This window comes from Camponotus vicinus, unplaced genomic scaffold (assembly GCF_025532165.1).
Source record: "Camponotus vicinus isolate PSW18456_S1 unplaced genomic scaffold, iyCamVici1.0 SCAF_5, whole genome shotgun sequence".
In the NCBI taxonomy this organism is placed as follows: Eukaryota; Metazoa; Arthropoda; class Insecta; order Hymenoptera; family Formicidae; genus Camponotus; species Camponotus vicinus.
Window position 1 is genome coordinate 17,583,862 of NW_028141977.1, and position 17,347 is coordinate 17,601,208.

The window sequence follows — 17,347 nt, forward strand, 5'->3', positions numbered from 1 at the left end:
AAACGATTAGATCTGTAGATTCAACTCTTCCGTGTACACACTTCCGTGGAAAACGTAACGTTTTCCGGTGCTGTCGACGATTCCGCCCTCGCACTCATTAATATTCCACCTTCTCGCCGGGTTGCTTTACATATATCGCGTAACGCGAAGCGCGCGCCTGGTGTTTTCTGCTGGATGCACATTGCCTTCGTGTAGTTTCCGAACTTGAATGTGTATATTAAAGTTCTATTTCTTAGAACAGCGACAACGCGCATTTTACGGCGGGTGGAAGCAACAAATTACGACGTGACTCGCGTAATTCACGGCACCGTTGTTTTTCCAACGGGTAATGTTAGGGAGGGGAAAAAAAACCGTAGCTTCGTAACGTTTCACTTTTCGAGTAATTTTACGTCGACGTATTTTCCGGACAAAGGTTAATTCGAAGCATTTGTCTTCCGTCTTCAACGTCGCAAATTGGATTTCAAACGAAACTTTTGTTGAGACGAGGATTACGAATGATTAATTGGGTATTAAATAATCCTGTTACATCTGTTTGTATACTTTTGACATTTCGTTTATTAAGATTATTTTATGTTAAGCGTGTGCTTCAATTGCGCCTTTTGCATCCTTCGAATGTCCTGTTCGAACGTTATAGTGCCCCTTAAGGACGATTAAGCAGTGAAATTGCAAAAACAATTCGTCAAAAGAGCAATTTATTGCGGAAAATGAATATTTACCTAATTGCAAGCTGATACAATTTGCATGTCTCGCCGAAACAATACATTTCAATTTATATTCATATGTTATCGTCATAAACTGCACACGACACATCGTGCATCGGACGGAAATTTAATTCTACCTATTCATAATACATTTTTGAGTTATTCTACATTTTTCGATTTGCATTGGGAAAAATTGTATTACTGCTCTTTATCATATCGGCATTTCCACTGTGCTGTCATTCGAGCTTTTGTGAATTTATATATTTATCACGATATAAATCTACCTTTTAAAGATCTTCACAATTCGTCAATCATTATTCAATCGATGTATTATCGATCATAAAAGATCGTATTGATAATGTCATTGCGGATATATTCATGATATACATAAAATTAAAAATTCATTTTTCATAAATAAATATTCGATAAGCTACAAAAATTTATTTTTCCATCTCAATTGATTGAGAATCGATGCTTTTCATTAATTGCTTATTGTTAAATAAAAAAAACTCATAAATTCCTAAAACATAACATATTAAAATGTTAAAAGTGATTGTTTCAATATGAATCGTCAGATATTTTACATATCTTCTTTGATTATAATAGATTCTTTACAAAGGACTAGCAATAATATTCAATATGTTTGCCATTATGCATTGATATTTACATACATAGGTATTTCTTCGCACAAATTTAAATTGTGGAAATTGTACAAAAGAAATTTATTACAATTTATAATGTCAGTTTTATACCAATGTTTTATTTTTCAAAAAATCGCATTATCTTGGGTATACAATAACTAAGTCTGTTTACTGTTTACATCTACTTTACGATTTTATCGGATGAGATGTATTTTAAAGCATAATACATCAAAATATCGGAGATATTTTTGAAGACTGAACGTTAACAGAATAAACTGTATTAACGCAAAATAAAGTTATATGTATTAAAATTAATTTTATTAAAGTTCTATTTTATTTAAATAATATAGGTAAAATAATGTGTAATACAATATGATAAAGTATAGTTGTATTATTATATAATTACATCAGTTTCTCTCTCTCCCTCTCTTTCTCTCTCTCTCTCAGAATGTTAAAATAATTTCTTCTATATATCTACACAAGATTGTGTTATAAAAGTCTTTTTCTGGTTAATCAGATTCTGTTTTATGCCAGGTATCGTGTAATAAACCGAAATTAAATAAAAGAAATAAATTTTGTTTATAAAGTTTTCGCTCAGTCTCGAGTAAACAGTCCTCATTTGCCTCACAGGCAAAACGAGGAGTTAACCTTGTTATTGCGACTTATTTTCCTAACCAATGGAGTGTTAAGGAGCGCTTAATTTCTACTTCGTTATTCGATTAAAGGTTAAACGGCAAACTGTACCGCGAACACGATCGACGAGATGAGGTATATATGTATATATATACCGTGGATATAAGATAAAAGTGAAAGGTCTTTCCCCTTGACATGACATTTTTCCGACCTTAAAGTGATTAAAGCAAAGAGAGTTTTATATATCGATCGCGTACCTAGAGAGGTGAGCTTCCTCTTCCTGGTTTTTAAACTGGGGATAAAAGGGGGCTAGTCCATGCTCGAAAGCGAATAAATTATGCGCGGTATATAAATAGAGAAAGAGAGAGTGCTATATACAAGGCACAAGAGTGTTATATTATTAACTGTTTACACAAAGTTAGCTTTGCCTTAGAGTCATTGGTTATATGCAAAAATAATATTAACCTTACGAGAAGACATTAAATTGTTATCACATTAAAGCTGAATGGAAAATGCACGTGTATTCATTAACTTAGAGCTACGATTAATTTTTTATAGACTTTGCATACACATATATATGTCTTTAAATTTAACAAGATTAAGATAAAATATAGACGAGGTAAAGTGTATAAATTATAAAAATAACAAATAAAGGTCATTACGCAAAGTATAGAATAATCAATCAAGAAAATTGACGTAATAGACACAATATCCCTATTTAAGTTAACCCTTTCATCACTAAGTATCGTCACATCTTCGACATAAAAATAGATGTCGTACGGTTATTAGATGTACTTTATCTCGCGCTAATAATAATAAAATGCTATTAACATGGAATGCTCATGTTGAAGAGAGAGATATTGAATATTTCTCCTGCGAACGAATGAATATCCATGAATATATTCTATTATTTTTATCGTTTCCCCAGAAACGAAAGTTTGACTTTCCACTAAAGACAACTACATACAACGTTCTCGTTGAACAGCATCTTCGGAAAAGGAGGAAATATCGAGAGAGAAAATACCTTTGGTAAAAAGACTTAAATTTTACTTATCCGAAGTCGCGTCGATCGCTTACATTTTCGCACAATGCGCACAAGAATCGAACTATGCGACGCTATATATATAGGTGAAATCGCGGAACGAAACTTGTCAAACTTAGCACTCAATTTCGGTGACATCAAGAGGCAAAAGTTTCCCATCGCGAGAACAAGATCACCCCGTTTTGAGAGATACGGAGAACTCGATTCCGGATTTCATTCTTTCATATTTTTCGAGGAACGAGAAAATCTCTTACACGATTCGATGCGGGACGCAATAAAGCGAGCGGAGTTCGTGGCGAAGAATCCCAGCGTCAATATCTTCCGGGGGTCCCGTGTTCGGTATTCGAAGTGACACGTTCGTTTCGAAAAATCCGCTTAAGCCTCATCAATAAACCGATACATCACCCGACGACATGAAAAATATTTTAACTTCTCACTCCCCTTTCTCCCCGCATCACACGTCGTTTTATTAAATAGCCCTTCCCTTCCCCTAAGTATTGACAATTCCTCGATATTTGTCGAAGTTCAATAATGTCGCCGGGGTATATAATGACAATGGGTATTGATCGTCTCTTGGAGCTCCTTTAGGCAATGTTCTCAGGAACACAGCGAGTCCTATCTAAAGCCAGTCCCGAGCATACGTGCGTATCCATTCTCGTATATGTTTGTACGATACTAACGTGGCGTGTTATTTGTCGATCGACCTCGCGTTTCTCGCACCGTGACTCCTCAACCACCGGGAATCGAAGGGAATCACCGGCTCGTGTGTCCGGGGATACCTTCGGTGGTATATTTCAACTTGTGCCAGATACAAGCCGGTGTCCGCGAGTCTTACGTCCCTCGAGCTTTTCGCCAAAGTACGATTAACGTGCTGTGGCACGCGCCTGTCGTCGCATCGTCCGTGTGTATGTGTACGTATGTGTGTGATTTCGTCCTTTCGTTCAGGTTCCTTACATAAAACAGCAAGCTATCCGACGGATCGGTCCCGCTAAAAGCGCTTTCTTTCGAGTAGATCCGACTAAATAAGACAAGAATCGAAGGGAGTCTGAAAAACGACCGATGCTGGATTTACGTATATTTATCGCCTGACACTTGTACCTGACAGAAGCACGGATGTAGCATAAACTCTGATCAATTTTTCACGGACATCGTATAAAAAATTTATACGAGAGAAATTCTAAAAGAAATCGAACTGCAGAATCGCTCTGTCTAATGGAACAATCCTATAATGAAGTTAAACAATGGCTAGGAGAAACTAGCAAATAATTCTTTCGACATTGCACGAATTTGTTTTCTGATAAATTATTGCTCTTTAATGAACATTTCTTATCTCGACTTGGAATTCAGGAAACGCGAAAATCTCGATAATCCGAATACATCCTTGCATTAATTATTTCGGATTATGGACTTTGTACTGTATCTGTGTAAGCCGGTGTGGAAAAGGGATATTACGAGCGTAGTGAGATCTTGGTTTCACTGATCTTCCTCCAGGCAGATAACGTCCGTTAAGTCTTTAATAGCCTCTTAGGATTGAGCTTGTCGACGTTTATTGACGATTGTTGAATTGTGAATCAAATGAGATTGTTAAGAAAATTAATGAAGCGAGCCATCAATCATTTGATCAAGAACCTTCATCTTTTATCTCTTATCAGAATATTATTTCAATAAGAATGCTCTGTTTCTTCTTTTTTTGAGCTTGTTGGAAATTTCAAATCCAGTAGGAGAAATTTACGAGGCAGATTATATAACATCTATTATATAGATCTGTCATTACGTCTCTTTTATTAGTCACATTATAGCGAAAATAACATGATGCTTTTTTTAATCTATGTTTTCTGTTCTCTGCAACACACTTTCTTTCTTGTCTCCTTCTTTTTGCTACTAGCAACTAAGGCAAGGTAGACATAAACGAACCAGGCTTTATTGCACTTGACAAATGGCTGTCAGTTGATTTTTTTCATGTTTTTCATGAAATGAAAGGTAGCTTGATTGGCTGCTCTCGCGTAATTCCTTTCTGTATATTTTTCACGTATCAGATTTTTAATTATGCAATAATGATTAATTATTAATTATGTATTTAATTTTTAATTATGTACTGTGTGAGGATCATCATATTTGTAGTACGATAATTTACTAGAAACATTCAGAATGAAAAAAGATTAAATAATCATCATAAATATATTTGAAGTATTTTTAAGTAAGTGTTATTTAAATAAGTATTTTATTTAAGTATTATAAGTGATTTTATCATAGGAAATAAGGACGACGTAGAAAGTTAACTTTGGCTGCGATATGATAGATTTGACATAGTTTGAGGTATATACATACAGAGGATCGTTCAAAGTTTCGTATCTTCCACGCTGTATCGTTACCACATATCACATCAATTTAGGATTAACGCTGCAGTCACGATATTGGACTTTGTGTCGATTTACTTGCTCTCTTGAACGACAATGTCAAGCTTCCTCAGAACTCAGCGATATATACAGCGTCGCGTTCAGGAGTGGAAAATTGCTCATCTCCTGTTTGGAAGCAAGTTGCGCCAACAACACCGTTGCCAAGTAAGAGAGAGAATCGGAATGTGAGATAGAAAATAAAAAGAGAGAGAGAGACAGAGTGCGAAATGGAAGCGAGAGAATGGAAATGAATGGACAGAAATTTTCGGATTATCAGCAGAAGCTACTTCATTATCGCCGCAATAAATGCATAATAAATGAACGAGTCAGAAAAAGCGCTATTTTAATTTAATTCTGCAAATTTACCTTTTTAAAATATAAAAATGATTCTTTTTTTATTCTCTTCATAATAATGACTTTTTATCCTGCATGTCATAATAATATATTTATCGGAATAATGAAAAAATTATTTATATAATTTACATATATTATATATAATTTTTTTATGAGTCTTCTCTCTAAAATGAAAGCTGATAGTTTGAGAAATCTTGTATAAAATTGTGAAAAGAATTAAAAATTCCTTTTATATATATCTTGTTTATGTAAATTTAGATTTGTCATTCTGTTAGTTTACTGTCTTTCGAAAATTTCATTTTATCTTAATCACATGGCAATTTTATCTCGTGACATAAAATATAATTTATTATACAATTTAATAACGCACTTTATCATTTCAGCGTCAAGGTTGTTAACGTTATGTTTCATGATAAACTTGAGTAATTCAAGTTCTCGTTACGATGATTTAATAAAGCTATCTTTATTTCATGATTTTGCCAAATATCTATTGTCCAGAAGAAAGATGAAGAAAGAGATCTTTTCAATTTCTTACATAATATAATTTACAGACAGCAATAAAATCTATAATTAGAAAAAAATATATAAATGAAATTTTACGTAAACATTTCAATGCTTAAAATAATGACACAAAATCTAAAATTATAATTGTACATGTGTGTTGACATGCGTTTATCCGATCAAATATTCTGCGGTTTAAAAAAATATTATTATTGTTTTAAGACATCTTATATATGTAAATAATTTATAAATAACGAAAAGACAAAAAGAAAGTTTTATTTGCAAGAGAAATGTTTGCAATTTGCATACCTTTACATCAAGAATTAAAAGATGAAAGTGTGCAGTGATAGCTTGTTTTCACTTTACGCTTGTTTTCGTTAGAACGGAATCGTCTTTAGTTGTCGAGATCGATACGGACGAGCGATCCCGAGGGGGGAGGAGAAGGTGACAGATACGAGATATCCACGTTGAAGAAAACGTATGCGTTTGACTAAACGACGAGTGAGAAAGAGAGCGAGAGGGGGAGAGAGAGCGAATGGGAATTTGCGACGTGTTGCTTTCTCGATGTCGAAATTTGTTCTTCTCGGCAGCCTTCCGATTGGGGTGCAACGGGGTCGGGACATAAGCTGGAAAAGACGGCCGAAGCTTCGGGGATTTCTTCCTTCCGCGTGATATACTGCAATGCATCGCGTCGCGTTGATGCACGTGGAAAGCCGCTGCTCTTGGGATATGTCCCAACCTTAGGAGATAGACCTAGTTTCGCAAAAGTTATACAGCTTTTTCGTCCTTCCCTTTTCAAGTTGATGGCACGATCGGAGAGGACGCTGGCGATGTTTGTCGTAAAGAATCTCTCGGGTCGTCAATATCTGCACTGTCGGCCAAAGTATTGACAATACTTCAGTAATTAGCGTCAAACCGATGTCCGCCATAAGGCGAGATCGATATGAGCGACATGCATGCGTTGTCAATATCTTCAGTTCACGCCGAATTATCACGATGGAGCTTTATATTGCTGTTTAATACCGGGGAGAAGAGCCATCTGAGCATGACAGCCACTCACTGCCTACGCGAAAATTTGCAAATAATAATTCGCTGAGATTACATCGAGGAATTAATCGATTCGAGTTATGCTTTTAGATTAAAATAAATTAGAAAATTTATTCCATTTTTTATGATGTTTCGTTAAAACGTGGTTTTAAAAATTGAATTTTTTGGCTCAAATTCAATCTCTGAAACCGCGACGTTTTAATTTTCGATGATTAAATGCTTGTTAATAGATATAAAAAATTCCGCCGATGAAGAATATTGTTTAAAATTAATTTGTCACAATTAATTCAGTTTTAATTATTTATAATTCAAAAATATTGATTACTTTGATAATGAAATAAAAATCATTTTTTAATTGCCAACGTATTAATATTCATGGAAGATTAAAAATTTATAGGCTACAGGGAAGCTTTCGTTTTATATTTATATTTAATCATTTTATTTAAAACTCTTTTATTCGATAAGAAACTGAGTCGTATATCTTTAGGTACTACACAAGGCTGTTATTACCGACATATTGAAAATAAATATCGACCACTGAAAAGCCGCTTATGTTAGTAAACTGGGTAACCACTTCTTCTCTCCTTCTTCTCCTCCTGCTCCTTTTTCTTTTGCTCTTACAGCATCTGTTACTACACTGTATATTTTTAGATCAAAAATTTCAAACTTGTTATACTATGAATGTTCATTTTCTTCGATAAATTGATTTCAAGTTTTCTTTTAATTTTATCGTGAAAATACCATAGATTTTTAATTTACACAGTAAATTCTTCTACACTGTTTCTCCAATTATTTAAATTTCCAATTATTTGTATTTTACATAGACGTATTACGACTTTAGTTTTAAATCGTACATTGTTTCGTTTTCAATTTAACTCCTGCTTTTAATTTAAGTTACTTTTTATTGCATTTTTAGAGGCGAAATTTAATGTTAATAAATCACGTAGTTAATTTGGCTTAGCTTTACTTTTTAACTACGTTTTTATTACAACGTCTTGGAGAAATATACGACGAAGTTTAAATAAGAGAAATAGATTTTTCTTTCAGAACCTTCGTAAATGATTATGCGTCGGCAACTACGGACGGATATATTTTAGATCTACGAGAGAAAATGTACGTCACATAATGTACCGCAATTACATTTACGTTCAAAGTTTAGCGCTGCAGCTTCCGATTTGATTAACTGAACTAACATTAAGTAGCATTACGTGTACGCAGGGGTGGCATGATCGATGCAGGCGTCATACTTCTTATTTTACGGAACCGCGGGCGTGAAATTTATCACGCCGCTTTCTTTAATAAAAATATCCGTATCTTTCATTTATCGTAAATCAGGCCCCATCCATTCATAATTCATAAAATAGCTATTTTTATCTAGATGTATATCTATATTCTTCGTTGCGCTATAGAATTATATACGGTCACCACGGAATAATACCGCGTTTATAATGCATATTTTATTAAAATAAATATCTTTATCTAATTACTTAATATTCTTTATTACTATTTTATACAAGAGGTCAAAATTGATGATAATATATATCTTATCATACATATTATAATACTCAAGCAGTGAAATTTAATTTGAATTTATAATTGCGTGATTTTGAATTAAAATGCAAATTGAATAAGCAATAGAGAGGTAATGAAGTGAAAGTCGAGCAAAGAACTTATATTGTAATTAAAAGTTTATTGAGATGCTTTTGTATTAAAATACATTCTCAATAATAACTTTCTGTAAAATTCAAATTCTTTATTCTTATAAAGATTTTTATTTCAAGAGAATTAATTATTAAGATACAATGTTGCAAATTAAATAAAGTTTCGAGAAAACCTGCCAAATTTTCATTAAGGAAAAAAACTAATTTCAATTTCTCAATTATAGTCCTAGTCTAGGTCTAATCATATATGTACATATTTCAAATGTACAATTCGAGGTATATCGCTGGGAGTTTCTTTGTTTAAAAATTTCTTTTCTCTTCTGGGAAGGTAGAGAGCACTCAAATTGATTTGCGAGAACAATTGAAATATAAACAGAAAGTTTTTGCAATAAAAGCAACATAAATTTGATAAAAAGCAATGTCTTTACGATGTTACCACGAAGTATAAAGCCCTAATATGACTTGTAGTGAAACTCTAAATGCAGTGATTTTTTATCAGCCCCATTAGATGATTGTAACGTATATACATAAATGTAACTCTGAATCAGCAAAACCTTCAATTTTTCAATTTTTCGAGTAATTTTTTTAGTGAAAATTTTTTGCTCGTCGCCATTTTTGCCAATTTTTGTCGTCTTGCTGATTTAACCAGGTACTCGAATTAAAACGTATGAAACTAAAATACTCTTGAAATGTGAAATAAAGAATAAAACTTTATTCATTTGCTTTTCTTCTTTAAATAAGCTTTGTCTTTTCTAATCTCTTTAATAGATTAAAGAGAGAAATTCTAAATTTTTTGACGTAAAAAGGAAAGCATTTGCGGCTTTATACTTGCAATAACTATTTAAATATTTTTCTTATCTCTTGAATTACCAACAATTACTTACGCAAAGATAACGGTAATTGCTCATTAAGATAGCAACAATCGCCGCTGGCAGTCGAGCGGAAGTAATTGCGGAAAGTGTAATTCGTGGTATCCTTTGAAATGTGCAGAGAGAAATGTGATGTAGACCAGCCTTTTATCGACGCCAAAATACATCGCGGAGCTTGTAGCTTAGAGCATCGCTAAAATATTCTTCGGGGATGAAAGGAGGTGTAGGATATACAAGACGAGCGCAAGAAGAGAGGATGAAAGAAAGAAAGAAAGAGAGAGAGAGGGAGAGAGAGAACATCATTGAGCGTTACAAGAGAAATACATAATAACGGACGAGCATTGAGAGACAAGCATGAACAAAGGCTTTGCGCTCCATCGTCCATCCGAGTTCTTTGTTGCTACCGTATGTCAAGACTGCCGCGAATGCGGGTCTTTTATCCGCCGAGAATGTATTTAAAGTGTAATGTCATTGGCGTGTTTCGTCCCACTTTGAAAAATTATCCCGCCTCGTCCGGCGACGCATCTCATACATCATCACGGTGATGTAATAGAGAACGTAAACTCTCGTATTATATTGCCTTTCGAGTACTTGTAGCTTACAATAGAAATGTTCCGGAAAAAATAGAAGGAGAAACATAATCCTGTTCTGTAAAAAAGAAACGGAATATTAGAAATACTCTAATGTAATTTCTAGTCTAATATAGTATCATATTTTTTAATTACTTGTATTTTTTAATTATTTAATTACAATTAATTATATAATATATTAATGAATTTTTGCTTCATTTGCACCTTTTAGAAATTATAATATATCTCTTGTGTACGCGAAGATAAAATTAACAATCGCATGTCTGAAGATGTAAAAAAAGCGATATCTCGTGAATAAATTTCATTTGACAATGAGCTCAAAAACACATCGCGAATTCAATCCGTAAAATTCTGAAGCGGGGGTTCATCGCGCCACTTGGTTGCGCTTGTGCAAATAGCGCTAAAAGCGTCCAGACTCATAAATTATTCGTACAAGAACGTCCGAAGTCGCTACCTGTTGAAGCCTTGGCGCACCAATATCTAGGTTTCTCCGAGAGCTTTTTTAAGTCGCAGTGAAGCTGGACGATGCATATTCATTTTGGATCCATCATTCCGTTTCTCCATTTATCAGTTTTATCTTTAATACCGGGATTACAAGCTCAACTCGAAGATTAAAGGCTAAATTGCATAAATTTCACGCGGTGTGAAAATATAAGAAAAGCATCGATTAGTCTCTTACTCTTGGAATGTCTGCCATTCAGTCCAGAAATACATGATAAATGTAAGTTGACAAATCAATTTAATATAAGTTAATTAATGTTTAATGATTCAATAAATTAATCGTCTAATGAAAAATATTACGAGTCTACTTTCAAAAGAGAAAGCCTGTTCTTTTCCAGGACATCCCGTATATACATATATTTTGCCTCGCTATTTTGATACGTGTTATGCGGAACGTTGATGTTTCCTGATTTATGCGGAGATGTGCACGCGATTGTCAGAAGAAACATGAAAAAAAGACGTAAACAAAACACCAAGCCAAGCAACGTGCATCGCATGCTCCCCTTGTTATGCATATATAATTATACGCGCGAATCCACCGCGTGGCAAGTAACAATTTTCGTAACACGGCTTTTTGAACGTGGCGACGTAACGTTTGCTTGGCTCTTTCGTTTTAAACGTAATATCGCACCTTGGGTCATATTCCGTCGCATCATTTTCCTAGTCCTTCCCTGTATACACATGTATATATGTATATACTGCCAAGGGATACATTTACATCTCCAGTAAAGTTGACGCGCTCATTTGCAAATGTATAGGATCCCCTCCGAGAACACGCATTTAGTTGCAACAGCTTGTTTTTTTTTTTTCGCACAACTTTCGATTATAATAATTTCTCGGAAAAATCTTAACTTTTAAGTTTTTAAAATACAATCTAACGAATTAATAGAGATAGATGTAAAATTACACGCGCAAAAATCATGTAGAATATTATTTTATTATTTTAGATTTTGATTGTTACGCAAAATTTAATTTGACGCTCGAGTCAATTAGATCGAGAATGTATAATTGAAGATAATTTCGCGCAATATCGAAAGAAGCGTAAGCACAACCGACGGGATCGTATTTCTCAATTAATTATGTTGACCTCTCGCAGAGAATTCAATTTTATGCTTAATTAGAGAACCGCTTTACATTATAATTGAAACATTCGGATTAAGTTTGAAATTTATAAATAAGTAACCTAAACAAATTAGTTTCTTATTTACAAATATTTTCATTTTAATATATAATTTTTAATATAATAATAATGTATTCTTATCAGTAATTGCTATTTAATTGTTTTGAGCTGTTAAACAAATTATAGCTTTTTTTAGTAAACACGATGTGGTAACATTTACATATTTAGAAATATTCTAATACTATTCAATGATTAATTTAAATTATTATTATTTTTTAATTACTTCAGTTAATCTTATTTATTAATCTTACTTACTATTTGAAATATTATTATTGACAAATGTCATTAATTTTTTGTAAATAACAAATTTAAGCTAATTCTTTGATTGGTTATGCTTTTCTATACATTTTTCCGATATTTCTCGTTAAAAAAATTATTCATATCCGTCTCTCAAAACATTTGCTGAACACTCAAAATTTCCAGATAGGCAAATGGACAAGTAGATGGACAGACAGATAAGTTGACAGAATCGAGCGAACAGACAGGGGCTTAACTTCCGCACCATATAAATGCATTTCATGTTCGATTATCTGCCGCGTTCGAAATCCAAGATACGATTATGCGAGACGTTTGCGAGCCCCGTTACGATTTGCGAAGTTGGCACGGTATATTTATAAAGAGAGAGAGGGAAAGAGAGAGAGAGAGAGAGGGAGGCGTTCCGCCAAGTAAAAGGGTAAAAAGTGATGCTTTTACGGGATTACAAGAGATATACGTCGATACGATTGACGTAGTCCCGTCCAATTTTAGCATTACTAGAGAGAGACAGAGAGAGATCAGCTATAGCGCTTTGACACGATGCCATTAAATCGGTCGACGTTCACATTTCGCGAAATGTCTTCCGGTGTCTGCAGCGCGTGTTGCACGTCTCTCTCAAATATCACAATTTTTATCCGAGCAGCTGCGGCAGGGTGTAAAATTTTTACATAAATTTGTGGGTGCGACTCCGAGTTACGATCCGAAAACGTACGAATTGCCTCGCTATCTCTTCGCTATGTTTCCTCTTTTTTAAATCTATAAATATGCAAATGCACACAGATATGTTAATATAAGCAGTTAATTTCGCAGTTTTTTTTTAAATTGCAGATTTATAAATTATTTACACAAATGGATGATTCATTTTTTTTTAATGGATGATTTATTTTTTTTTCATTCGTGTCTGCTCTTTTTCTAGAGCAAGAAATTCGGACAATTTCCACGTCATCTGTGCTATATCCGTATAAAGGGCAATTTAATATTCGCCAAAGAAAATCAACGTAGCTCGTGTTACAAAGATTTCCATCGTAATTGCGAAATCTGAGCGTTCCTTTGGGAGTAATTACGAAGAGTCGCGTGATAAATCCATGCAGCGATGACTTTGTCGAAAACATGGCACTCTAGAGAGCGTCGAAGAAGAAGAGAAACTTTGCGCGCTCTCCTCTCCTCGTATATCATAACATTGTTACATGATAACAAAATACAAGTAACCAAAGTTAAACAACATTGTTATAGATCGCGTTATGTGGTTATCCATTTATTTGTTTCAAGATATATTCCGGGGAGCAACTTTCTCGTCGCGTGAAATCTTTTCTCACAATTTACCGACACTTGCAAGAAGACTTACAGAATTTTTACTTCTTTTATTTACTTCTTTATTTTTATTTCTTCTCACCTTGGAAGATATATCGGGGTGAAAGAAATCTTTCTTGAAAAAAATTTACGGTTTTACATAAACGCACGGTAAAAAACATTTTCGGAAATACTTGCAGCTTCGACACTTTCCCTCTATTGAAGGTATTCGAGGTAACGTGGTTTTGTATATGATAAAAACAAACGCGAATATTGGCAGAAATGAAAAACACACGAAAAATTATTCTCGTTCATTCCTGAGAGAGAGAGAGAAAGAGAGAGAGAGAGAGTCATCGAAGTTTCGTGGAAATTCAAGAGAGGGATGAATTCCTCGTTAGCGAATTCGACGCGAATCAATCAGCAAACGAGCTCGCCACTGCGCTGGTCCAGCGTTGCTGGTCCACGGAAAGAGAGAGAGAGAAACAGAGAGAGGGGGAGGAAGGGAGAGAGGAAGAGAGCGAGCTGTAATAAAACAGCCGTCGCTTTTTGCGGAAGTTGCGTATAATAATTGGGGGACCGCGAGGACCCCTGCTCCCTCCTTTCGCTCCTTTCCCTAGATTCACGACCCTCGACCCTTGTCGCAGTCGCGCTCTAATGATTGTCCAAAGTGACTATCGGATAAACGTTTCAGTCTGGGCGGGGGCGTTGAGCGCCGCGGTTTCCCGCGGTTCAGCGCCGCTGGTCGTCGGCGCGTGTCGTCGTGGCAATACAAGGCTTACGGCGGTAATCGGCGGTCTCGTGCTGGCTCTGGCATCACTCTTCACCTCGTTCGCCCTCCAGATGCATCAAGTGCTCCTTAGGTGCGTAGCGACGCGAAAACGATATACACACACGATATACACAGGTACTGATTGCTCGCGAAATGCCTGAAAATAATCGATGCATAAATACGAGAGTCTCGATTTTTTTATTATTAATTTTTCATGTACATGTAAGCGAAAAAGATAAATATCAGATACGAGTATTATATTCTTGCACATGTTATTGAAAATTTATTTTCACAATGAAAAATCCGTGAAAATCTAATTTGATACGCATAAGCTTTATTATTTTTAAAATAATTTTTTCGGTCACGAATTCTATTATTAGTTTAAAAAGAAAGGAATGTTGTTACTCTGCGCAAAATCCACGCATATTGGTGCGTACAGATATTTCGTCAAAATATGAAATATAAGAGCGAATTCATGTAACATTTTCATGTATCGTCAAAGCTATTTTTACAGCGAAAACGACTAATTGCGTAATCTTTTTTATTTTTAAAATTTTTTCGGAATTCATGAATTTCAGATTGAAAAAAAAGGGACCGTTATATGTTGTCTCTACCTATATTGTTACGCGACAAATTTTAGCCGTGAATGAAATGTTATTAAAATTTCATACATTATATGTAGAGCAATACACAAAAGCTACATTTCTGCGGTAATAGTTAACTTATTCAGTTTTTTTGCTTTCAAAGTGCAGCTTTTAACGTTTAATAGCGTCCCATTTTTCATTCGGAAAACTCGGGTTGAAAAAATCAAAAAAAAAAAAAAAAGAAAGGAAGAAACCCCAAACTCTCTTTCAAGCTTTCTTGAAACGTCAGCGACACTGTGTGTATAGCAACTCTGTTTCCAATAAAAATCGTCCCGCAACTTATATCCTCTCGCGCAGACTCGATCTATATATGTGTGTATATAAAGTCATACGATTTACTTTTACAAAATGCAATAGCTACGGGCTGGTGCTGGGTACGGGTGCCGGCCTCGTGAGGGAAACCGCCGGTCTGGTGTTGGGCAATTACTTCAGAAAACGGCGGGAGTTCGTCGAGATGGTGGTGCAAGCCGGGACCGGTGTGGGAATAGCGCTTTTCAGCGTCTTCTACAAGGAAGCCGTCGGGTGAGTTGTTACGTGTTATCACGTCGCTTTAATATATTATGCATTTTAAGCAGTAAGCATCCTAGGGATGTCGCGCCCCCGACATTCAAGCTCAGGCTGGAGCGGGAAAGATCCGATTGACCTTCAATCGCGTTATTTCTTCACACGCGTGGGCAGGTGCACACATTAAATATCGTTAAACTAACAATACGACGACAAAAAACCTACAAAGTTCCTGGCATTATTCGCGTTTGAAAGGTTTATTGTCATAATTACTGCAAATAAGTCACAGTCATTGCACATAATTATTTTTAATTTACTTGGTGAATATCTATCCATTTTATGAAAGCGTAGATAAAATAAATTACATAATATAAAATAATATATTATGCTTTATATAAAATAAACTTTACATATATACATATATATTTTGTTTTGAAATAATATGATTATGTTTCTACATCTCTTAGCAATTCAATTTTTGAAACTTTTGAAACTGAAATAACACAACAATTTTTATCTTGATTTTTAATATTCTAATTGAGTAATTGTCTTTGAGATATTCTTATAATTACATTATATTATTTTATAATTGTAAAAAAATTTTTAATTTGATCTATATATTAAATTAAATAAAACGTGCATGTGTATAATTTTTATCCGAGATAAAAATTGTACATATTGTATTATTAAATTTTAATAAAAAAATTCAACTGCACAAAAAATACATCAAACATTTTGATAAATTTTACAAGTGATATTACTTTGTTAAAAATTCAATTCGGATTATCAATTATCAATATTATCAATATCATAATATTAAAATATTTACAAAAGGTATTGCAGCGATAGTTTATGACCGAGACGAGTGAGTCGGGGAAATTTGATAAAACCGAAAGTTAAACCGTTCATATGTATACAAAAAAATACACTGCCACTTTCTGAGGAAATGTACTTTCGAAAAGGATCATTGAAGAGAATTTCGCTGGCAGTAGTAACGATATTTACTCGCCGGACAACAGCGGCTCCCGAAACAAATCGCGCACGTCGAGAAGTCGGACGGTCGCGTATAACATAGAGGCAAAACGAACTGTTTTCAATGCGTACCACCCTTTTATCGTAGATTTTCGCGCGACTGCGTGTCCCTGTAGCACCGCAACGTCTGTATACGGTTCGCGATGCGACAGTTTCCGCGAAAAACAGCGAACAGATTCGACGCGGAATAATTGAACATTCTATTCGGATTCGATTCTTTTTTTCCCTCGCTTTTGGTCTCGCTCTTTCTTTTTTATTTATACCTTTCACCGACGTCAGAACAATTTGTTTGATGTTTGTCACGAACGTTTGTTAGTATCGTTGATTCGTTTACTCAACCGTGATTGGCAACCTTTTTCTACTATAATTTCTTACATGTATCTTTATTTTCAAATGTTTACAACAGGCTTTATAAAGTAAGCTAATATTTTTAATAAAATTTCTAATATTTTTAATAAAATTTGTAGAGGCTTATTTTATTTATATTTAATTTCTTTTAATCTTAACTACAAGGTTTTACATAAAGAGATTAGAATCTTATTTATGACGAGATAAAATTAATCGGGGAACAAAATTTCGTCACCCAGTTTCCAAAAAAGAGAACTCTCTAATATTATCCTCGAAACTTTTCATACTAAATAGTTGAGAAAGAAAAAGAGGAAAAAAGAAGAGAGATGCCTTGATATTAAAACAGTGTCGGTTTTTTTCTTCATTTATTTTCTCCAGTTTGTAATTTA

At 34.4% G+C, this 17,347-nt stretch overlaps 1 protein-coding gene across 1 annotated transcript in view; it reads left to right on the forward strand.

Annotated features, from left to right (window-relative positions):
* Positions 1-17,347, forward strand: part of LOC145971495 (monocarboxylate transporter 4) — a 72,545-nt gene that overhangs the window by 43,470 nt on the left and 11,728 nt on the right. Inside the window, exons 6-7 of the mRNA XM_083099212.1 lie at positions 14,353-14,521; positions 15,432-15,596. Coding sequence (XP_082955338.1) covers positions 14,353-14,521; positions 15,432-15,596 — 334 coding nt within the window. The remainder of the gene's footprint in view (positions 1-14,352; positions 14,522-15,431; positions 15,597-17,347) is intronic.